Here is a 24,223-nt window from a genome sequence, read left to right on the forward strand (position 1 = left end):
TTTATAGGAACTCCAGGATGGCTTTCAAAGCACTCACTTCTATATAGAGCCTCATCCTCCCCAACCCACAGACATAGGAAGGGTGCAGGGGGGGAATCTGCTTCCAGTGTCGATACCTCAAGGGACTTTCACTTGACAGAAAGCAGGACTAAAGGCACTCTGCACTGCTCACTTATGTAATATGGCAGAGCCACACGTGAGAATGCTACAGCTGACTCATCTCGCTCTCCTTTGCCAAGGCCATGTCTGACAAGCGAGCAGAGCCCTGGCCCCTGCCTGGCTCCACCACCTCGCGCTCCCAACACCTGTGAGCTGGCCTGATAACAGCAGGATGCTGCAGGCGCCGGGGGCAGAAACCACACTGCTGATTACCAATCACTTCCACTGCAAAGTAAAATAACTAGATAATTTTAAAAAATGTGGTTGCACAACTGTATTTACAAAAGAAGTAGCATATGCAGGACAGCATTTCAAGCTGCATAAAAGGAAATGTGCAGTTTGTTCCATTCCACAGCAAACGTTATATAACTCTTCAGCTTTCATTTGAAAGTCACAGATCAGGCAAAAAATTAAGAATCTGGCATTTTTTATTTAACCTCCAAAGCGCTGCATTTTGACCAAAAGACCAGCCAAACAAGTCTTTAAAAAGCAAGCAGAGGAATCCAGTCCTGGCCACACCCTGCCGTGGTGGGGCTGTGTCTGCTGTTACAAAACCCAGCCAGGTACACAGATACAGTGTACAAGATAGCACAGCAGAAAAAATAAATACTTATAAAAGTTTTTAAAAGTATATAATTAAATATAAATAAAATATATACATATAAAAATATATATAGCTTACAATATATAGTAGGTATATACAGTCTATCTATATCATATAGATATAAAACACAACTAAATAAAACGAACCAAAAAACAGACACTCGAGGCTTGGCTGGAAAGCCAAGCGCCCGTGTGCCCAATTTCACCAGCAGCCTGGCGGGGCCAAAGCCGCATTCGACGCTTCTCAAATTTCTACGCGGAGGACGCAGCACATGCTGCGACCCCGGGCGAGAAGGGGATGCGATGTGCCGGCGCAGCCCTGCCCGCCGCGCACGGAGCGCCTTCGCTCCGCCCGCGGGGCTGCGGGGGCGGCTCCGTGCCCGGCGTGGCTGTCCCGCTGAGGAGCCCACCTGCCCCCGCTGGGTACCCACTCCTGCCCCCGCTGGGTACCCACTCCTGCCCCCGCTGGGTACTCACTCCTGCCCGGGCCGGGGCACCCCCGCTCCCCCTCGCTTCCTCTCCTCCTGCCGCCGCCGCAGCCTCACTGGGCGGCGCCGGGGCAGCCCCACCGAGCCGCGCACCTGCCGCAGGTGAGGCGGGCGGGGCCGGGGCGGCTGCGGAGCGCCCGCTCCCTTTCCCGCCAGCGGCTCCACGGCGGCATCGGTACCGCCCGGTGCCATCCCGTCCCTCTCTCCCTTCCGCTGTCCCGGGCACGTTCCACACTGCGCTCCTTTTTCCCCCCTCAAAACAGGCAAACCCCGTAGCCGCCTATAATAGCCGGTGCCGTAAAGCGAGGCGTGGGCGGAGCGACAGTCGCGAGGTCCTCTGCAGCGAAGATGGCGGCGGGGGAGGCGAAGTCGGTGCTGTTCGTGTGCTTGGGTGAGCGGGGCGAGGGGCGGCCGCTCCCGCTCTGCGCTCGCCGCTTCTCGGCTCAGGGCACCGGCGGGGTTGGGTGGGAACGCGGTGAGGCGAGGGCCGGGACCGGGGGAAGTGTGGCAGGCCCGCCGCGGTGCTGTAGGCGTCCCGCCCTCGTATGGTTCCGCGGGTTTCCCTTATGTAGGAGGGCCGGAGTGGTAGCCAGGAGGGGAGGCAGAAAGCGGAATCCACCTGCGCCCTTTTCGTCATAGGAATAACGAGGAAGAGCTTAGCGTTGAGGTGGCAGAGCACTAAAAGAGGTTGCCCAGGGTGGTCGTGGAGTCTCCCTCTCTAGAGACATTCCAAACCCACCTGGACGCGTTCCTGTGTAATCTGCTCTAGCTGACTCTAGAGTCCAGGGGGATTGGACTAGTTAACGTCCAGAGGTTTGTTCCAACCCTAATAGTTCTGTGATTCTGTGAAATCAGTAGGAAATGGTGAAGGAAGTAAAATCCAGTGTTGACAAACGCGAAGCTTGTGTGTGGGGAAGAGCAACACCTAAATAGGCATAAACCAGCTCTGACCTAAGGCTGTTGCTTGGGGGCAGCACGGTGAGGTGGCTTTGAACAGCTTTCTGAGATGGGTTGTGCAGCACTTGGCTTCTGGAAGAGCGGGATGGGAATGGGGAGCCTGCCCACAGGTTTGCTGTTGGGAACACCTGACATGGGAAAGGGAGAGAAAATCACAACAAGAACCACTGAAGTTAATGTAACAGCCACTGTGAAAAGAGGGAAAGAAGGTTAGGACTTTAAGTAAGAAAAAGAACTTGGTGGGGGCTGATCTGTTATGATCTAATAATGAAATTTGCGGTCTGTTATGAAAATGAGTGAAAAGAGTAAGACTTTTTTGAAAGGCTACCAAAGTGAAGACATAGGAAACTTTCTTTTACTGATACTCTGTATGTTTAAGTTATAAATCCTGTCATGCAAAGTCACAGACAACAGAAGTGTAGATGGGATCAGAAATCACTTGAATGCTTTTCTGAAGCTTAGGACAATTAATTACTGGTAAACAAGATAATGACAACTAGCAAATAGCTAACTTAACTACATAGATTACAGAGCCATACCCCATTTTGTATATGCTTTCTCTAAACTTCTGGTTTCTTCAGGGGATAACAAGCTGGATGACTCTCTGCTCTGATGTAGGAGGGCTGTTAACAGTATCTGCTTCCTAGCCCCTATAATCTTACCTATGTGCTATGACTTCCTGGCATTTTGCCACATTTGTTGCAAAACCATTAGTTAATCTTTGGGCTTTTCACTGGTTTTTTTGTTGTTGTAATAGGAGACATGCAGATTAATTGAATAGCAAACCAAGAGTTTAGTTTTGGAAATATGTTCTGATGTTTACCTTAGAGTAAAATCAACCCCTAATAATAATCCAGGGAAAACATCCTGTAGTAAGGGATTATCAGTTGCTGTGTGTTTGGAAGCTAGTGGTCTATACAGATATTTTTGTATAAAAACATCTTAATTAATATGAATCCTTCTTCTCAAACATGATGTTCTGAAGACAGTGGTAATCACCGTTGCTGTGTGCTGAAGGGTGAGCCAGCGTGGAAGAAGACTGGCCTGGCTGAACAGGGAGCTCTGGCTGGAACTGAAGGAAGAAAGGAAAGATTATGAGCTTTGGAAGAAGGGGCAGGCAACTCAGGAGGACTAAAGGATGTCATGAGGTTATGCAGGGAGAAAAATTAGAGGGTCCAAAACGCAGCTAGAACTTAAAGTGGTTACTGCCATAAAAGACAAAAGAAAATATTTCTGTAAATACATCAGCAGCAAAAGGAGGGCTGAGTAGAATCTCCATCCTTTATTGGATGCAGGGGGAAACAATGACAAAGGATGAGGAAAAGGCTGAGGTATTTAATGCCTTCTTTGCCTCAGTCCTGAACACTAAGACCAGTTGGTCTCTGTGTACCAGCCCCTGGAACTCGAAACAGGGATGGGGAGTAGATTCATAGAATAGAATCAGATTCACTGAGGTTGGAAAAGACTTCCAAGATCATCAGATCCAACCTTTGAGCAAGCACCAATCTGTCAACTAAACCATAGCACTAAGTGCCACATCCAGTTAGTTCTTAAGCACTTCAGGGACAAGGACTCCCTCACCCTGCTGGGCAGTTCCCTTTCAATTCTTAACCACCCTTTCAGTGAAAAAATTCCTCCTGATATCCAATCTGAACCTCCCCTGCTGCAGCTTGAGTCCATTTCCTCTTCTCCTATTGTGAATGGCCTGGGAAGAGACCAGCTCCCACCTGTCTACAGTCTCCAGGCAGTTGTAGAGAGCAGTATGGTCTCCCTGAGCCTCCTTTTCTGCAGGTTAAACAACCCCAGCTCCCCTAGCTGCTGCTCACAGGACTTGTGTTCCAGCCTTGTTCCCCTTCTCTGGACATACTCCAGCCCCTCAGTATCTTGTAGTGAGGGGCCCAGACCTGAATGTAAGATTCAAGGTGTGGCCTCACCAGTGCTGAGTACAGGGGGACAATCACTGCCGTGGTCCTGATGGCCACACTATTGCTGATACAGGCCAGGGTGTCACTGGCCTTCTTGGTCACCTGGGCACACTGTTGTCAACTGGCTGTCAACCAGCACCTCCAGGTCCTCTTCTGCCAGGCTGCTTTCCAGCCATGTTTCCTGCATTGAGGGAGCTGCTGGAGGTGCTCACCGAGCCATTCAATGATTTACCATCAGTTCTGGTCAGCTGGAGAGGTTGACTGGAGGTTGGCAAATGTGGCACTCATCTACAGGAAGGTTTAAAAGAATGATCTGGGGAACTGCAGGGCTGCCAGCCTGATGTTGGTGCCAGGGAAGGTCATGGAGCAGATCATCATGAGTGCCATTATGTGGCACCGGACAACCAGGACATCAGGCCCAGCCAGGCTGGGTTTAGAAAGCGCAGGCCTTGCTTGAACAACCTGATCTTCTGTGACCAGGTGACCTGCCTAGTGGATGAGAGAATGGCTGTGTATGTTGTCTACCTGGACTTCATTATAACCTTCAACACCATTTCCCACATCATTCTCTTGGAGAAACTGGCTACTTAGGGCTTGGATAGGTGCACTGTTTCCTGGGTAAAAAACTGGATTTGTGGGCCCAAAGTAGCAGTGAATGGATTTACATCCAGTTGGCAGCTGGTTATGAACAGTGGTTCCCTAGGGCTCAGTATTGGGATCAGTCCTGTCTAGTATCTTTATCAGTGATCTGGACAAGGGGATTGAGGGATACTGTAGTCAGTTCACAGACACCAAGTTGGGTGGGAGTGTTGAGCTGCTGGAGAGTAGAAAGGCTCTGCAGAGGGATCTGGACAGGCTGAATCGAATCCAATGATATGAGGTTAAGCAAGACCCAAGTGCCAGGTCCAGCCCTTGGATCACAACAACCCCCTGCAGTGCCACAGGCTGGGGGCAGAGTGGCTGGAAAGCTGCCCTGTGGAAAAGGACCTGGGGATGCTGGCTAACCACAGCTAAACGTGAGCCAGTGTGTGCCCAGGTGGCCAAGAAGGCCAATGGCATCCTGGCCTGTATCAGCAACAGTGTGGCCAGAAGGACCAAGGCAGCAGCGATCGTCCCCTTGTACTCGGCACTGGTGAAGCTGCATCTCAAGTGCTGTGTCCAGTTCTGAGCCCCTCAATCAAGAAAGACATTGAGGTGCTGGAGTGTGTCCAGAGAAGGGCAATGGAGCTGGTGAAGGGTCTGGAGCACAAGTCTGATGAGGGGCGGCTATGGGAGCTGGAGTTGTTTAGCCTGGAGAAAAGGAGGTTCAGGAGAGACCTTACCACTCTCTACAATACCTGAAATAAGTTAGAGACGAGAGGAAATGGCCCCAAGTTGCACCAGGGGAGGTTTAAATTGAGTGTTAGGAAAAATTTCATCCCAAGAGCATTGGAAGAGGCTCTATAGGTATTTAACAGACACGCAGACATGGTGCTTAAGGACGTGGGTTAGTGGTGGACTTGGCAGGACTGGGTTAACAGTTGGACTTGATCTTCAGGGTCTTTTCCAACCTAACCTATACTATGATTTTGTGAAACAATTCATACATGTGGGTTTGTAAGCCCAAAATGGTGATTTGCACTATAACAAGGTTTTAATGCAGGATCTCTTTTTAGTGTAACGTAATATAATAGTTTATATAAATTATTAAGCCTGAGGAAAGGGTGGCCAAGTCAGTACCAATGTTAATAGGAAGGATTTTTTTAATCAAATGTTGTAAATAGTTTTTAAATTTCCTCTTCTGTGTTACTGGGTTATAAAAAAAAACTTAGTGATATGTGGTGTGAAAAGCTAATTGACTTGATAAGCACTTCTTTTTTTTCCAATGAAATATACACTCTTTTCAGTTAAATTTTGGAGGCAACTTGTTTCTTCTTCCTGCTTTAAGTTTGCTTAATTTTTTTTGGTTATTCTTCAAGAGTGATACTTTTTTTCTCCTAAATTTTATTAGGAATAATAGCTGAGATTATTGCTGAAAAGAGTACTAAACAGATTTCTAGAGCTGCATTTAACTGTAGTATTCTTTGCTGGTTAATGCAGTACATTAATGCTAAAATTTGCCACATCTAGGGAGGATCCCAGAAAGGACAATCCTTCATGAAAAATTACATTTGCTTTCTACATTGTTTTGAAAGAAACCTATTACTGAAATATCTATCGACTGTTCTTTGTTTGTGATGAAATAAGCATATACTCATTACACAACAAAATACAATCTAGTTAATGTGCATAAATACATTGGCGATAAGGGTTTCTCATCACTGAGAAATAATTGAAATACCCAGCAACATACCTAATTACAGCATATGAAAAGGCACCAGAAAATAATTTTTTTTTCATTTAAGCAAAGAAATAATTAAAAGTGGAGGTGAATCAAAATGCAGTTTGTCCATTTTACACTTACGTAGCTCATGTAATTAATAGTTCAGCTCCAGAAATGAGCTTAATATGATTCTGTGTTACATAAATCAGTCTCTTTTTCTCTGATGACTTCTCCAGTATAACACGACAAGCTAAATGGGCATCTTAGAGCAGGCACTGGCTTACTGATCTCCTCCATAGATAGAGGAACAGTTGTAAGATGGGTGTACTGTTGAGCAAAGTGGGTTTGGCTGGGTCTTCAGCAGATTAATGCTTGTTGTGAATCACTGATTTTGAGTCTTCTCCCTGGGGACCCAGACTGCATAGAATAATTTCTGAAATGGCAACTAACTTAGTGGGTATGAGGGCACTAGACAAAATTACAGAGTGATTTGAGTTTCCCAGTTCAGTTGTCATGATTCATCATATCTGTTTAGATATAGCCAAATACTAGGTTTCATGGGACAAAATGCTATTTATAGCTGCAGAATGGGACAGCAATAGGTTGGGTAAGACATTGAAGAAGTCATGAAAAACAGTTGCTGTAATGAGGATTCTTGGCAAGTTGACATAAAGAAATTATGTCTTTTTTTACAAAGAAGAGAATGTTAGATAAGTGTAAGGAAAATTTATCTTTCTTCTATGCAGTATTGGTAATAAAGCTGTAAGAATACAGTGTCTTATTTAATCTGTGTTTAGAAATGATGCAGAAGTACTAGAGAGTTGAAAGCACGGTTGTAAAAGTAATCTTGGAATTGAAAAACAAGATACATGCTTAAAACATGTTAAGGTCTGCTTGTTGCAGCTAGGTGCTTATGTGTTGAAAACTTGTGTTTTCCTGATGAACCTTTGGGTTGATTAGAAAAGCATAATGTACCAGCAGTTAAATAATTCAGGATAATTATTCTTGTTGCAAGGAAAGTTTTTTGAGACGCACACACATGCGCACACACACACACACATGCAAAGACCAGAGAATCTGAACTAAAATCAGTGTCTTGAATGGTTCCTCACAAAAGTAATTGAATGCTGAGTGTGACAAGATGGAAAGAACTAGGACTTGTGATGAAGTTCTGACAGGAATTTGAGTACAGAATGGAATAAAGTGACTGGTCAGTTTTAAATGCTTGTGAAGGGGACCTGATGAATGATGCAGATGATGCTGGGAAACATTATTCCAGTCACTTGGATAAGTGACCATTCATGGAAAGATAAGCAGAATAAAAATCAGGTTTGTACATGTGAGAGGATGAAAACTAGCAAAGCTTTAGTTACTAACGGCAGACAGAAAAATAAAGGAACAAGAGAAAAGCATTTGTTTGCATTTGGGGAAGGTCTGAGAGATGTAGGGAGCTGAATAAGGAACAGTTAAGATACAAAAACAACTGAGAGAATAGATGATTGGATCAACATACCCAGAGATGGGCAATGGACCTGAGCATCAAATGGATCCAAGTTATCTTTCCTATCAGTAGAAGCAGAGCTTCCCTTTCTGTCTGGGAATGGGTCAAAGATTAGTGCAGAGACCAGAGTAAGAACCCAAACTAAGCATTAGTTTAGATCACTGTCACTGGAGGCCTTGTGTTTAGAAAATGAGTGAGAAAATGGTTCCAATACTGATTCTGTGATTGAAATCCCTTGTCCTTGAATCACTGTATTTGGAGATGTTTGTAGGATTAATTTCAGTGGGTTGACTCTAGGTACCTTGGGCACTAGTTTTGTATGATTGAAAATGTCACTACAACTTAAAGAACTTGAAATGCAAAAAAATGAAGGGAGAAGATAGAGATTTTGAGAACTTGAATACTGCTACCTTCTACATAAAGCCAGCATGATCAGATCACTTGGAAATACAACAAAGAAGAAAGGAACACCAGAGGAGGTTAGGTAGTGAAGATAAGGTGTAGATAACATTTAACGAAAATAATGGTTAAAGTCCAAGGAGGAAGGTAAGTGCCCTGTGACTCTGTGAAATTTCCCCTTTCACTCTCCAAATATGTCTGTCAATCCATAACTTAGGAAATACTGTACATCTATGAGGAACCTCAGCAAAACCTCGGAAGACCAATGCGGGATGTAAAACTGGGTCTGAAATGGACAGAAGTTAGTGAGAAAAGTGACTAGAAAACAAGGATTAAGTTTGCATATGTCAGTGGGATAAGATAGGGCTTTACATCAATCTTGAGATGAATGAAGCAGTTGCGAGGAGTAGCATGGGTAAAAGTTGGTTAGGATGAAAATAATATGGCACAGTATGTGGGGAAAAGAGCTTCTGTTAAGTCAGTTCTGTGATTCTGTCCATAGTTCCCAAGAATAGATTTGAATGCTGATTGCAGTTCCCTAACAATGTTAATACCTCTGTTAATATCTGAAATGTGTCATCAGGGAGGATATTATTTTTTCAAGTCACAAACTGGGTTAAGTGTTTGTTTCAAAAATGATACAACTGTAGTTTATAGTTACTGCTAGAAGTGGTAGTTAATATGTTAAATCAAGGGTGATAATGGTGCTGATGGATAAAATCATTATGGTATTTTATATGATCTAATTAAAGCTTGTATTTATGATATTTATTTTAAGAAGTGGGCAAACTATAGAAGAGTGAAAATTTGGAGCAATTCAATCCATACAAAGCAGGAGGTTAAACAAATGGAAAAAGCCATGAGGGATTTATTTCAAAAACACCATTTTGAAATTTTGGGAGCTAGTTAATGAATGACTAGGACCAAGAGTATTAATCATTGGTTTTTACTGAAATGTTGACTGTAGTAATGAAAGTTACTGTTCATACACAGTTGTGTGGGATCATTCATACAGAGAAAAAACTTGGTACAGGAAGAAATGGATGGCCTCAACAGCTGGTGTAATGGGAACAGAACATAATAGTTTAGAAACAAGACTCAAAAATCACCTATTTGAAACAACAAAGAAAGAGAGGGAAGGGACAAATTAGAAGGAGGGGTTTATAATCATAAATTTGATACTCGTGAATGAATCAAAGGTGATTGTAGAAGTTCTCTGGTTATTTTCAAAAGAACCTATTACAGACTTATTTTTTTATTTAAAAAATTGGAACAAACTTTTCCTGTAGTGTAGTCAGTCATTTTGCTTGTCAGTATTCAGGAAAAGTAAATTCAAACTAGAAGAAGTCCAGATCTGACTTTACTGGAGTGATTAGATAAGGTCAGTTAACTTCATGAGGAGATTGGGAGCTTGGTTTGGTTAGTTTAGCACAGTTATGCTTGGCAAGGGTTCAGTATCTGCTGAAGGAAAGACAGAGACTGATGTTAACCAAGATCAGATGAGCAGAGACTTCCAGGAATAAATACTAAGTTGAAACTGGAAGGTCTTATGCTACCACATGAGATGAGTATCTGGAATAGCCTTTTAAAATAATGATGCTTTTTAAAATGGAGCTTGATGTAAGAGGAGCGGTGCTGTATATGCTTGCAATATCAAAGGATTGGGTTCATTGATATGAAGGTTATTTTCTGTCTTGTGCTGTATGTTACCATGTTTTGAAATTGTATTGTTTAATGCTTAACTCACTCAAGAAGTGAGATTATTTTTTTTACTTTATTACCATATTTTAAAGACTTTCATAATTAGTAGTACTAACCTGTTTTCTCATTTAACCACAAAAGGAACCCCAAAATTTTTCTGCTTTATTTTTCTCCCAAGACTGATTTAATTTCTGTGCATGAAATAAACTAATTCAAATAGTATTAGTATGTTTTCTCGTGGAAGAAGATATACTGACATCAGAACTCACTTAATATTTCAGCAAGATCAGTTTTTCAATGGTTAGCCTGTTCCCTTTGCCATTTAGTGATTTGATGTTCTCTAAATCTTTGACAGTCAATTTGTGTTGCTTCAGACCTTCACTTCCCTCTGTGATTTTTATAGGTGACATGAGTGTGGTAGCAAGTTATTAAATGCCCAAGTCAAAGTACCTTCTCTCTTTAGCAGTGAAGTATCTACCTTGGTGTTTTGTTTGAAAATGATATTAACTGCCTCATGTGAAAATTTCTTTTTGCTGATGGAAATTTAGCTTTGTTCATGGGCATTTCTTTCTTTCTTTTTACTGTTTGAGATTTGGAAAGAATTTAATCAGTAGTAGGAGAGTGATTTATTTAAGGGTACAGAGATGAGTTTTGCCATTTCTGGTTTTTATACTTACCTGCTCAAAAGTTAGAGATGAGCAAAGTTACACATTTTGTTTGATGGAAAGTGAAGATTTGTGTGTATGAGTTACTGCCATCTGGGTGATATATCAAGTATTATGAGTATCCATCTAGTTACTGAAAATTTCTGAAGGATAAAAAGGTAGAAAGAGTTAAAGTAATAGTTCAATAGGCTTTTTATTTTTGTTGAGACACTTCGTTCTTTTTCAAATATGAATTTCTGTATGCATTTTAAGAGGTCTACCATAGATTGTTACAGTTGTATTTACAGTTTCAGAACAAATATGCTGTAGATCCATTATTTTTAGTCTTTAATGGGACTGTAATACATTGTTGAAATAGGTTATTTTTGAAATAAGGTCAGATCAAGTGGCTAGTGCAGTTGGAGGCCATTGGAAGGAAAGACTGATTATGTATTTGTATAAATACCTTAACTGTTTGCTGGCTGATTGACAGCACTTAAGCTTTGACATATGTTTGGTTTTGTTCCTAATCCTATGTATTTTGGACAAAAAAAGTTGGGAATTTTTTTTCTGTGATATTTTTAGAGCTTGTGTAATTGTATTCAATTTTGGGGGGTTAGAATTAGTTTCTAGATGCTGCTCTTGATGAGGGCTCAGTTAATCTGTAGTGACTTGATTTCAGTGACCAAGAGTATTTTTACTACAGGTTGTTCAGCCATTTCACTATGTTCTCACAATGGTGGTGGCTGTGTTTTGGAGTTGTCCAAAAGGTTTTGCTCATAGTGAGGTAGTAATGTAGTAAAGTATTCAGGCAAATATTCATGATTCTCCATGCATTACTTGGAGGTGGTATTAGTTGAAATTTGGCAGTGTGTAGGAAGATTCAAAGATAAAAGTAATATGCTGCCATTTATATTCTGTAGTTTTGCTGCCATTTAAATTCTATGGTTTTGTCTTCTGTGATCACATATCCCTTATAAAGGAGAAGAGTGATGTGCTTACACAGCATTCATCCTATTTATTTTAATAAGTTACATCTTTTCTTATAATAATACACATTTCAAGAGACCAGTGGATAGTATAGAATCCTAGAATGAGTTGGGTGGGAGAGGATTATCAGCTAGATCATCTCATCTAGTTCCAGCCCCCTGCCATAAGCAGGGATGCCTTGCACTAGACCAGGTTGCTCTAAGCCTCATCCAAGGCTGGCTTTTTACATTTCCAGAGATGGAGCACTGCAGCTTCTCAGGGAAACCTGTTCCAATGTCTCACCACCCTCACTGTAAAAAAAAAAAATAATTCTTGTTTATGTCCAATACAAGTTTTCTCCATTTCTTTCTGTTTAAAGCTGTTGTCCCTTGTCCTATCACTACACCCCCCCCCCCCCCCCTTTATATATAGAAAGGTTGCAGTAAGATCTGATCTCCCCAGTTCTTCTTCAGGCTGCACAACCTTAGTTCCCACTCAGAGGTGCTCAGCTGTCTGATCATCTTTGTGGCCCTCCTTTGGACCCACCCCAACAGCTCCATGTTTAGCTTGTCCTGGGTGTCCCAGAACTGGCTGCACTAGTCCAGGTGGGGTCTCATGAGAGCTGAGTAGAGGGGCAGAATCCCCTCCCTAGACCTGCTGACCATGCTGCTTGTGGTACAGCCAAGCATATGATTGGCTTTCTGGGCTGCAGGTGCACACTGCTGGTTCTTATCCATCCTCTTACCCACCAGCATCCCCAGGTGCTCCACCAGGCTCCTTTCAGTCCCTTCATGCCACAGTCTGTACTGATATTGGAGATTGCCCCAACCCAGGCACAGGACGCCGGGTTTTTACAAAGTCTGCATTCTGTCTAAGTAAATAAAAATCTTTAGTCTGATCTGGGCTGAAAAATCTGCACAATTACTGTTTTTTTATTTTCAATAGTCTGAAAATTCACTTGAATCTCTTGTTTCCATAGGAAACATCTGTCGCTCTCCAATAGCTGAAGCAGTTTTCCGAAAACTTGTAGCTGATGAAAAGCTTGAACATAAGGTAAGCTATTTATTTCTGTTCCAAGAAATAACTGTCTCATAGCCAGTTAGAAATACAAGCAGTGAGGAAAGAAACATAAAAATAAAAATTTGTTTTTCTGTAGTGGAGGATAGACAGTGCAGCGACATCTGCCTATGAAATAGGAAGCCCTCCTGACTATCGAGGACAGAATTGCATGAAGAAGCATGGCATTACCATGAATCATATTGCCAGGCAGGTACTGTACCTTAATTTTCTTTAAATCTGTGTATATATTTGTTTTGTTGTTACAGTGGAGGACAGACAGTGCTGCTGTTTCAGACTGGAACGTGGGGCGCTCCCCAGATTCAAGGGCTTTAAGCTGTCTAAGAAATCATGGCATTGAGACAGCACATAAAGCACGACAGGTAGAAGAGAGCATATTTTCTTTCTTATTCATACCCATGCCCTAACCATTGCAGTCACAGAAGTCATTTGATCAGGGCATAAGCATCAAGTAATAAATACTCTCTGCAGTTTTTTAAAGGACTCCAAAGTGGCCTAACTCTTCTAGTTGAGCTTCAGGAGCTTTTTGTTATTAAGGTTCATTGGAAGTATAATGGGAAAGCATTGAACCAGTTCCTTCATTATAGAAAAATCCTGCCTCCAAATGTTTAGTATTTTGAGCATTTTTAAAATACTTTTAAAAATTAAGTTACTCTAGTAATCTGTGATGCGTCCTTCAGCAAGGAGTTGTATATTCATATACAAAGAAGTAGAATACCTGTTCATCCATCACAAAAAGCTTCTGCACTCGCATGAAGATCTTTTAAAAATATCTGGAGTGCTAAATTAGAATGAAAGCACTCAAACCCAAGATAAGTAGCACAGCTGGTGGTAACTTCAGAGGAAAACATATCCTTGAAGCATTCTTAAGTCAAAGGCAGGTTTGCCACTTAGTGAAATCCTTTAAGTTTTACCTAAAATTGTATCTGTTAACAAAAGAACATGTATTTCCATACTGCATTCCAGAGAGATTGGAAGTAAATGTGTCTGCATCTATTTAAATCATTCAGACACTCATATAAATGCACATAATTTACTTCAGTTAACTATTCTCTGGATATAAGATATTCCTTTAGGGCTTGACCTTTACTTAGTTTGAGTTTACGCCACTAGTTTTTGTATTGACAAAAAGATCAAGCAGTCTTGTTATTATCTTACATTTCTGTTCCCTTCAGAATTTTTCTAGACCTCACTGAGGTCATATTTACTTTCTTCACTTTTCAAAGACTACATGTTTAGTTTTTTGACTTTCAAAAATAAATTTTCTCAATTAGTCAATTGCCCTCTGCTGACCTCTCCTGATATTAATCTCTGTTTATATGATAAACAGAATTAAGCCCAGCACCATTTCACATTTTTCAGTAATTTACTATTAGAATAGTTACTAAAAAAGTCTATTGTGGTCTTTTCTTGTGACAACGTCCGGATTTACTGTTTATCAGTGCTTATAAACATCATTATTTGTCAATATACAAGCTAAATGGTTCTGAAACTATTCAGTCAGTGTTTCAGTCATCACTGTAGTGTGACATGTTTGTCTTCTTAGAAGATATGCCTTGGAAACTTGAGAACTTGTCTTGGGTATTCCTAGAGTGGTTTATGAGCAGTTAAATTAAAGCAAAGGACCCAAAACAAGTTGATCCTCTGTCTTGAAGCAGATCTTTGTATCCTTCTTTGGCAGAGAAGGAATGAAAACACTTTAATGTTGCTTATACATTCTGGCAAATGAAGAGATTTTTCAATCAGAAGACTCTAAAATGTTACACAGACAGGGAGAGAAAAATTTAAAAATGAGGTAATAAAATGAAAGACTTAACAGGATGAAAATTTGTCTAAATCATCCCAGTACACATAGTTTGTTTTGTAAAGAAGATCTTAAAATCCCTGAACTACAGCTAACTGTTCATTTTGCACTGATGTTAACTATGTAGCTCCAAATTTTTTTTTCCAAACTTCTCTCATATGGTTTCTGCTGATTCTCTGAACTGCATACCTGTTATGGTATTGTAGTACTTCTGAAAAAAGAGGTACTTGACAGTGTAGAATAGGACTTTTCAGAGTGGTCAGGTTAGTACAAGTGGAAGTGTATTTGTTTCACTATTAGAGACAAACTTAAGGATAGACTTTTGTGTGACACTTGTTTCAGAACAGCTTAAGGAAGATTTAATACAGAAGCTGCAGAAATAAAGAGTAGGGATTTACCTTCTGTTGCCTTCAAAGTATTGTCATAAGATAAGTACCTTGTACAATTATCCTCTTCAGTCCTGTGGAAAACTGTTATCCACCCAGTGAAAGGCACCTTCTCTCATGTAATTTTTTGCATAATTATGATAATCATGTAATTTAGCATTTCTTTTTTATTCAATACTACAAGAATGGTTTATGTCAAAGAGAATATTAAATTGGTTGTGTCCTACCATCACATACAGTGATGTTAAAAGTGAATTATACTTCTAAGTTAAAAGTGAAGTATAAAAATAAATGTATATATTTATATATAAAATAAAGTTGTTAACATTTTAGTTAGTGGTGGGTTGCTGTATGAAATTCTCTAAGCTCTTATTCTTCATGCACAAACCTGAGAGGTTTTAATCAGTTTCACTTTTATTCATGCTGAGGCCAAAATTGATTTTGGTATGACTCATACCATCCATTTGCTTTAAATATGAAATTGAGATTAGAAGAAGGTTGTATTAAACACTGTTTCACAACTGAATAAATTTGAGGATTACTGCCTCTCTGTGCGTTTTAGACAGAGAAAATGAGATTTCCCTTCTGTAAATAAAGGGAAATGTTTCACTAATAAATTAGTAATTGTTATATGCATTTTTTAAATGTAAAGTTATTGTTATCTGTGTAGTTTCATCCAAAGTTGACTACTTGAACTCTCCACTACACTTCTCAAAATGTTCATTAATTTTTACATCCTCAATTTCATCCCCCAAATTACTAGTTTTCATAGTTTTGAGGAGTACCTTCAGTTACTGGAGTTTGCTTAATGAAAGCTTTTTTTATCTGACAATGTGTTAGGGCTTAAAAGTACAAGTGAAATGGTAACCTTGGTTTTAGGGCTGCATTTGCAACTGGTTTAGTGGTGGTCATAGGGTGGTCAACTGCCACATTGTCAAGTGATCCTAGTTTATTCTTACATTTGTCTGTACAACAAAGAAATCCGTGCCCTCAGATTTTCACAGGGGCAAGTGTTCAGCTGTGTAGAGCAATCAGAAGCAGCTTGTAGAAGATTTGCCAGGAAAACAGAGCTATTTCCACTGCAAAAATACTTTTTCATAGGTCAGAGGCACTGCATGAATACAGCAAATATTTTTACAGTAAAAATAAACAAGTCTGTATTAGTTTTCATTATTAACCCTTTCTTTTCATGTTCACTCCTGACACACCTCACTCCTTCAATTCCCTTTGTGTGTAATGTTTCATTTATGGTTTTATTCTGGTGATAATTTCTGTCTGTCTTTTCTTACTCCCTTTTATGGGAGCTTCATCAGTATCTATTTGCTGTTTGCACTGATGCCATGATGATTTTTTATCTTTCCTTTTATACTCCTGTTGAACCTTTTTACAACTTCTGTATTCTTAGTGCTTTTTTCCTACATTCTTGGACTTGTTTCTTCAGCTAGGAGACTAAACATTTTAGAAGCTTTGTAGTTAGGGGTCAGTGTGCCCCAGACCCCAAAATCCTCTCCAGAACACATTCTGTAAACTAAGATAGAACCATCCAGGGGAAAGTTCCTTGGGGAGGGGGGGGTCATTCAAGCCTCTCATTGGGGAATTTTTGATAGCTATGCTAATTAGTAAAACCTATAATGTTGTACCAGATCTTTTGAGGGTGAGCATTGTGGTGTGCATTTCAATGCATTCGACGTGGATGTGTGCACCTAAGGATCCTTAAAATAAATACAGAGGTAAAACCCTTTTTCCCTTCTAACCATGTTTGACTCTTGATTTTAAGACCAGGAAAAGGCATCAGCACAAAAAAAAAAAAAAAAAAAATAGTGTCTGCTTTGCCATCTAAACCTTTTTTTTTTAAATACATAAATAATTTTTACAGGTTAAAACTCTGCCTTGCAGGATAATGTGTTTTGCCTTTTGGCTGTTTACTTGCTTACTCACTTCTCTAGCCCATCGTTTTTAGAGATGCCTGCCAGAAACCCTGTTCTGAACAACCTTCCCAAGTTTCTCGGCTATGATGCTTCACACAGGACTGTGCAGTCTTAAAGTGAACTCTAATATTAGAGATTTTATTCCATTTCTTCATCCTCGTTATGGACACCTGCTTCAGATATCTTATCCCAGCATTCTGGGCAGAGTCCAGGAAGATTTTTCCCTGAGCTAGGCTTAAACGTAATGTGAAATAAAATGACAACTGGCAAATATCTGCAGCCATCCTTATAACAATAAGATGACATTAATATTTAAGCCAGCAGTTTATCTGCTATGTTTGCCTACATGACTGAACTCAGATCTCTGAATTTAATTTATATTCATGTTTAGAAGTCAATAAATTACAAGAAAGGAAAAGAATAGATGATATGATGGTAGGAAGATGTACAATAGGTCCCAGATTTTTTCACATCATACTACAAATTTTGTGAATTTACATGGGCTAAAATACTGTGGATGCATTTGTTTTTAAGAGATTGTAAGTCATACCCTCATACTTCATCTTTAAGTTTCACTTGGTATCTTTTCCTGTGCAGTGGCAAATTTCTAGATTGGAAGTACTGCAACTGATTCCAGGTTACCTCCATTTTTGTTGTCCTATCAAAAAAGTAATTTTTCTATTTTATTTCTAACCGTTTTTATTGTGTGGTTCCCATGATTGGAAATTGCTTTAGTGTTACTAGTTGAAAAGTACTAGAAATGTTGCTTTTAATGATGTTCTAAGTTGATGCATGAAATGTGAAAAAAAAAAATAGAAAAGGCCCGTTAAATAGCTGACTTGGATTGTTTGTTTTCTTGTGGAATACTTGCAGAAATGGATAAATAATCATGGTAGAGTGTATTTAAAATGTTGTAGGTTATTGTAAAATTTGATGAAGGTGCAGTTCTATTCTTTCCACCTGTGTCTTTTTTAATAAATCAGAGCTACAGAATTTGAAAACACTTTTTTCCCCCTTTTTATTAATCAAATGCAGTTTGTAGGCTAAAGCACCTGTTTTTACTTCTAGATTACTAAAGAGGATTTCCAGACCTTTGATCATATACTTTGTATGGATGAGAGCAATCTAAGGTAATGTATGAAGAAATGGAACAAATTCATATGGATTACTTGCAGTGATGTCTCACAAGTTACTTTGAAGACAGATGTCACATTTTACTGCTTAGCTTGTGTTGGGGTTTCTTTGTTTGGGTTTTATTTTTTTTTACATGTATGTGAATGATGTGCTAATGGATGGATTCTTCACTTCTACTAAGTTTAATTAGAGTCAGAATTCAATGGTTTATTTGTGTGATACATGCCACTCAAGGATTAAGGACATGGAAATTTAGTTACTTTGTGCTATATACAGCTGATGCCTGTATAATTAAGAATGAGGATGTACTTACTGTCTTGATTGAAGTGATCTGTTTTTCTAATTGCATGGCAGTTAAAAGGCAAATTGGGAACTTGGAAGGGATTAAATATGGTGCAGGTTTTTTTACTTTTTTTATAGAAATAGAGGGAACTCTGAAATAAGCAAGGTTGTTAGCTTGGGGAAACATTGTTTTATTGTTAGCTGTGCTCTAGTTAAGCATACTTCAGAAAGATCTGTTTAAGTAGTTTCCTAGTGTAAAAATTTGGGTATCAGTAGCAAAATTTCTACTCAATTATATACATATTGAGGATTAAGGAGCTGAATTTTAATAAACTACAAGTGCCAAAGTGCTTGTAAGGGCTATTGGAAAGTTAGTTTAAGAAGGCCCAGACCAAACCACCACAACCAACAACAAAACCTAAATAAAGACCCTATTAGTAGCACATAAAGTCTTATAGAAGCAGCACCACTTAACTGAGATAAGTATGATTTTGTTGAATTTTCCAGAATGTCTTGAATAAGCTCTCTTCCACAGTCTTCATGAATGAAGGGTATGTAACACTGGGCTTGATTGCAGCATCTCAGGCAATGACGTGACAAGGCTTCTGTCTATTTTCACTTGAATTCTTAAACAGAAATTTGAATTAACAATTTATATGATATGTGCTCTAGGGCAGAAGAAACGTCAGAACTGTGACAGGAATATTGCTACTGCTGTGCTAAAGTTTTGCCTTTAACTTGCACTGAGTTCAGCCATTTTGCCTAGGAATGCCTATTTGTAGCTCTAGGAGGGCAGGCTGATTCCAGATGTTGGTGGAATGCCTTGTCATATCAGAAAAGGAAGATGTGGGACATGTCTTTTCTTTAGTACCAGACCCATCTGACCCTCTTCTGTTCATTAAGTGGTATGCCAAAAGCCTTTAAGAAGATGGTCTGACATTTTTTTAATAATAAAAGGTTAGAGAATTTACTGAAAAATCTGTAAATTCAAACAATAACTTGATAGAGGAGCTCTGATTTTTCTTCAAGCAAAAACAGTACCGTGGTCTCACTGCTATTTCTAAACTATCTGAAATTAATTTCTTAATCAGAATTAATAATTAAAATTTAATTTCTTAGAACTGATATGGTTATGACTAAGTATTCACAAGAGGGTTTTTTGCCTTTTTTAATGGTGAGTAAGTAAAATGATGATTTGGTATGGAGATGTGTAATGTTAAAATAATTTAGTATGTTCTGGGAGTTCATTGTGAAAATGGTAGTACTGAGCTGCCTTTAATCTGAAGATGATGAGAGGTGCATTTTAAGTGCCTTTGGGATAACGGATGACCATTTTTAAGCAAATAGGGAAAATGCCATCTCAAAATGAGAATGTTTTATCAGTGAGACGCAATGTAGAGGGAAGAGGATGTGACAACTGATGAAATGTTACAGTATATCAGAAGGAAAACAGGTGTAGTTCACTGATTTACCATTTTCTGTTAACTGAATGTGGTAAGATTTCACATGAGATAGAGGTAGTATTGAGAGAAGTTGTAGCATACCAGTCTAAAACACTGGCTTTGAGCAGATAGGAGAATCTTACTCATACTTCTGGGCAAATACCTGGATAATTTCCATTGTTTTTTGTTCAGTACAAGCTAAGGGTGGGTGTTGAAAGTACTAATGATTGATTTGAGGAAGAACCTGATGAACTGACTGTTACAAAGGTTTTTTTAAGCTGTGGGTCAAGTGCCTGACTGCTTGTTTATTCTCTGAATTCAGTTTATGTCCTCCTTACTCAATTAAAAAAGACCCCACACAAGAAAAACAAAAACAAGCAGCAGCATAGAGTCCACAGGATTGACAGAGTCCAGACATGTTATTTTCCTATTTGTCTAGAAAAGATCATGAACATCTTGTGCTGATGCCAAAACTCTGAAGGAAAATTCACGGGAAAATTTTATTTTCTCTTTTACAGAGATTTGAACAGGAAAAGCAACCAAGTTAAAGACTGCAAGGCAAAAATTGAGCTACTTGGAACTTACGATCCACAGAAACAGCTTATTATTGAAGATCCTTACTATGTATGTGTAAGAAATTCTTTGGGTGGCTTGATAAAAATTGTGTTTGTGTAGTATATAATCTTCCCAGATCCCACAGTTGGTATATGATATATAATCTGATGTTATACAAAGTTGAAATGTTAACATTTTTAAAATGGCTTAAGAAAATGATATATTTACTGGGATTGGAAAGGAAAATGTTATTATGCTTATAACAGTTACTAAATTTAAATAATGCAGTGCACCTATCTTTTTAATATTGGGTGAAGCCCTGTTTGATCAGCCTCCCTGCAAAGAGGATGTGATCAGGAAAGATAAAGACATGGACACAGGTGGTCAAAAAAGTTGGTTAATACCAGCCAAGAGCAAACAATTAGACTAATATTCTTCAGTTTAGGAAACAGAAGTGGATGAAGATGCAGTACGGTTCTATAAAATCTTGATATGAAAAGCTGAATAAGGAATTGCTATTCATTACCCAGGAAGTAGAGAATATCAAATGGTATTAGTGGGGAGCAGGTTCAAAATAAAAAGATGGGGGTTTTTTTGGTTTATTTTTTTCCCCCATGCAGTGCTTCATTAAACTGTGAAGCTCAGCATGACAGGTTAGTGTGAGCATAAAAAAGGAAAATACTTAAAAGGGCTCAAAAGTGAGTGGAAGAAATATGTGAAGGAAAGTCATGCAGGATTGTTAAATACAAAATCACAGAGTTTGTCTGTGGAAATTCCTGAGTTCGGACTAGAGAGATCTACACAAAAGCTGCCACCAAGTATTTGCACTGTTTTTATTTTTTCCTAATGTCTGTTGTTTGCCATTACTGACAGCAGAGAAACCAGTCTGCAATTTTTACTTTCTCTTTAGCCAGTATTGTTATTCTTACAGTCTTTTTCCTCTCTTCTCTTTTAGGGGAACGAAAAGGACTTTGAAACTGTTTATGAGCAGTGTCTTAGATGCTGTAAAGCATTTTTGGAGAAGTATCATTAATGCTTCATCATACAATTTCTAAAAGAAATAATTAGCTTCTCCTGAAATGTGTAAAGTTTACTTGATTGATGTATTTAAATTGTAAAATTATGCCTCTACATTCAATACTTAGTTTAATTTTCTATTTTAGCTGTTCTGTCATCTAATGAAAAAATACAGAAAGGTTTTAATTGGATTACATGATCAACCATTTTGTCACACATCAGTGTAGTAATAAAGTATATAATTTAGGATAAATTTATCTGTAAACTCTTCCAGTGCTTTCTCACAAGCACTGCAAAAGTAACACCTTGCTTCCTTATATGCTATGCTGACTGAACTGAGGTCTTGTCATTGTGTCCACAGTGAGTTAATTTCAGTCAACTTTCAATGGTTATCAGTGAGATAATAATTGATGTATGACCTTGGTGTGTCATCCCAGTATCATTAGGCAGCCTTTGGATGGAAGGTGTTTCATGTGGAGCCTGCTAGACTAAAAGATCTGCTGCCTCATAGAACCAGCTAAGTCTTCCTTTGGTCTTCTGGTCAGTTCCTACCACACTGACACAAGCACATGTAACACAGCATTTACTTTGGGGAGAAGACATACCAGCATAAAAGCTGAAATGTGAAATCACATTTTATTTCTCAAAGTAGTAAAATACTCAAGTCCATGCAATATAATGGAATATTTCATGTAATCCCAGTTCCTACATGAGGGTCAGACAGTATTCCCAGATTTACTCAGGAGATCGTACAGCCTGTCAAAAGTGTTCTTTTAGAGTACAGTCCAGTGCAAAGACAGTCCATCTGTAATACAGTACTAAGTTAGCAGAAGGCCAGTAAGTAGAGAGTTCTGCTCTTGGATGAAATTTGAATGCTTTGTAAAAATCTATCTCCTTCTCGTCTGAACATCACCTTTCCTGTCTGCCTTAGACATGTAAATGTACTGAGATCAGTAATGTAAGTGATACCATGATGATTTTCCTGTTTTGAATATTCTCAGCATTGGTATGAGCTAGTATTACCACTGTCTGTAAAACTGGATCTATAAAATTTGTTTTCTTACTTATTTAGCCTTGGTTTTGTCTCTTGCTGCCTTCCAAACTTGTAGTCTCTCTGCTTGTCACCTGCTCAGCGTTCTGGGAGAGAGATGGATTTCAACAGAAGATTGTGTTATTGGGGAGTTTGGAATCCTGGTGTCACTCTGTGTGTATTGCAGACTTCACAATGGTGATTAAGTTTCTTGGGACTTCTGCTGTAGAATAGATGTGTTTGTGTTAGTGAGGTTTCTGTTTTGTGCTAAAAATTTCAATCAGATGTAAAACTTCAGAACCTGCTTAGAAAAGGCAGATGGTAGAGGGAATACTTAAATACAGAAATCAGAATCTTTGTGCATTATTGCATTACCATCAGTTTTGACTTCTAAAAAACAAACTAGGAATTGCAAGCTAATAGCTGTTTCACTTTTCAGGGACAAAGAGTAATACAGTGTTTCAGATCCGATTGAGTACTGACTCTGGAAAAATTATTTTCAATTTCTTTTATGAACGTTTTGACAAGGTAAATGGCGGAAGGTAACAGGCAGTTAGGGACAAAATATCCTAAATGTGGTGGAAATACTTGGGCATAATCTAATGTTACTCCTTGCCAGAATGACCATTTCAAATATTCCAGTGAAAGTAAAATAACTCAAAAGATAGACAACATGGTGGTTTGTGTTTTCCCATTCATGGCTGTGTAGGAATTCAGCCTATGGTTTCTTGCATATTAAATCTAAGATTGAAAGGTCTTAAATCTTTATCTTTGAGCTGCTGGGGTAACAAAGGAAATAAGAGGATATGGTTGTTTACCTTCACTAAGCTTAGGAATCTTCCTGTAAAGTGATACTTGGTCAAAGCTCATTGTGTTAAATTCAGTTCAGGTTTTAAAAGTTTCAGCCTTGAGACAGATTTTCAGCAAGTAATCTATTGACTAAAGAATTCACCACCTCTACTAGGAGGAATAAGCTGGTTGATTTATTTTTATAATTAGTAGTTTTTTATGGAAGAGGGGAGGGAGCACTATGGTATTTTATACAAATTTGTTGAAGCCCAGAATACAGAACAGGGATTGCCTTTGGGAAGGACAGTTGCACAGAACCATTATTTGGGTTCAAAGAGAAACAGTGAATACAAATCATGTATCATACAGATGACTAAGTGCTCACACATCCAAAATACCACTCATGAAAAATGTAATTTTGAATGAAAAAAGAACCAACTTCTATCTCCCTCCCCCACCCCCACAGCTTGTTATATTTTAGGTAGTAAAGTTAAGACTAAAAAAAAAACCTGCTATAGTATAGGTGTATTTTGTCAGAGCATGCTGACTTCTGCTAAATCTAGAGAAAGCTTCTATGGGTTTAATTTATTTATATTAATTGCTTAAATCATTAAATAAGTTGGTATTTCCCTTTTACAAGGAAATTTTCTAGAAGGTTTTTCTTCAGCCAGATTTTGGGTATCCTACTAGAAAAAGAAAGCTTTACAACATTTTAAACTCCCATGTTAAGTATTGGGCTGTGATCTGGTCAGTGGAACCACAGTGAAGCAGAGTTCCACCCTCATGTAGATGAGCAGCTTTAGTGAATCCCGTAGAAGTTGATTCCTTTAACAACCAAGTTTTCTGCAGGCATGTATTACATCCATTGAGATGTGGAACTTCAGCATTCGGTCATCATTGAAAGCAAATAAAAATATGTACTTCTCCCCTGCTAAATACAGCTATGTTCCAGGATGGGATTTTGTACTTCTGCCATTTTCTCTTTTCTTCTAAACAGTTAGATGCTGAAGGCTCTGAAGTGTCAGTTTTCAGAATCTCAGCTCCGGTAGTTCTAAGGGTGCGGATGGTTGTGTTTGGTTTTGGTTTTACATTTTGTGGTTCAAATTGAGGATAGAATGGAAACTATGAATG

At 39.1% G+C, this 24,223-nt stretch overlaps 2 protein-coding genes across 3 annotated transcripts in view; one reads left to right on the top strand and one right to left on the bottom strand.

The window, feature by feature from the left end:
• The window catches only part of SH3YL1 (SH3 and SYLF domain containing 1), a gene marked incomplete at its 5' end in the record, with an annotated part of 46,666 nt that extends 45,175 nt beyond the window's left edge, over nucleotides 1-1,491 (bottom strand). Inside the window, one exon of the mRNA XM_082276772.1 lies at nucleotides 1,344-1,491. Coding sequence (XP_082132898.1) covers nucleotides 1,344-1,491 — 148 coding nt within the window. The remainder of the gene's footprint in view (nucleotides 1-1,343) is intronic.
• A 92-nt stretch (nucleotides 1,492-1,583) lies between these two features.
• On the top strand, nucleotides 1,584-22,340 carry ACP1 (acid phosphatase 1). 2 transcript variants are annotated; one of them, XM_082302397.1, is made up of 6 exons: nucleotides 1,584-1,641; nucleotides 12,628-12,701; nucleotides 12,805-12,918; nucleotides 17,912-17,973; nucleotides 20,220-20,325; nucleotides 21,212-22,340. In XM_082302397.1, the coding sequence occupies exons 1-6, from the start codon at nucleotides 1,599-1,601 to the stop codon at nucleotides 21,287-21,289; spliced, it is 477 nt and encodes a 158-aa protein (XP_082158523.1). In that variant the 5' UTR covers nucleotides 1,584-1,598; the 3' UTR covers nucleotides 21,290-22,340. The 2 variants fall into 2 exon arrangements, with proteins under 2 accessions (XP_082158523.1, XP_082158524.1); XM_082302398.1 differs by lacking the exon at nucleotides 12,805-12,918 and adding an exon at nucleotides 12,974-13,087 and having other exon boundaries at nucleotides 1,586-1,641.
• The last annotated feature ends 1,883 nt before the right edge of the window (nucleotides 22,341-24,223 follow it).

The sequence above is a fragment of the Coloeus monedula genome (genome assembly GCF_965178545.1).
Source record: "Coloeus monedula genome assembly, chromosome: 2".
In the NCBI taxonomy this organism is placed as follows: Eukaryota; Metazoa; Chordata; class Aves; order Passeriformes; family Corvidae; genus Coloeus; species Coloeus monedula.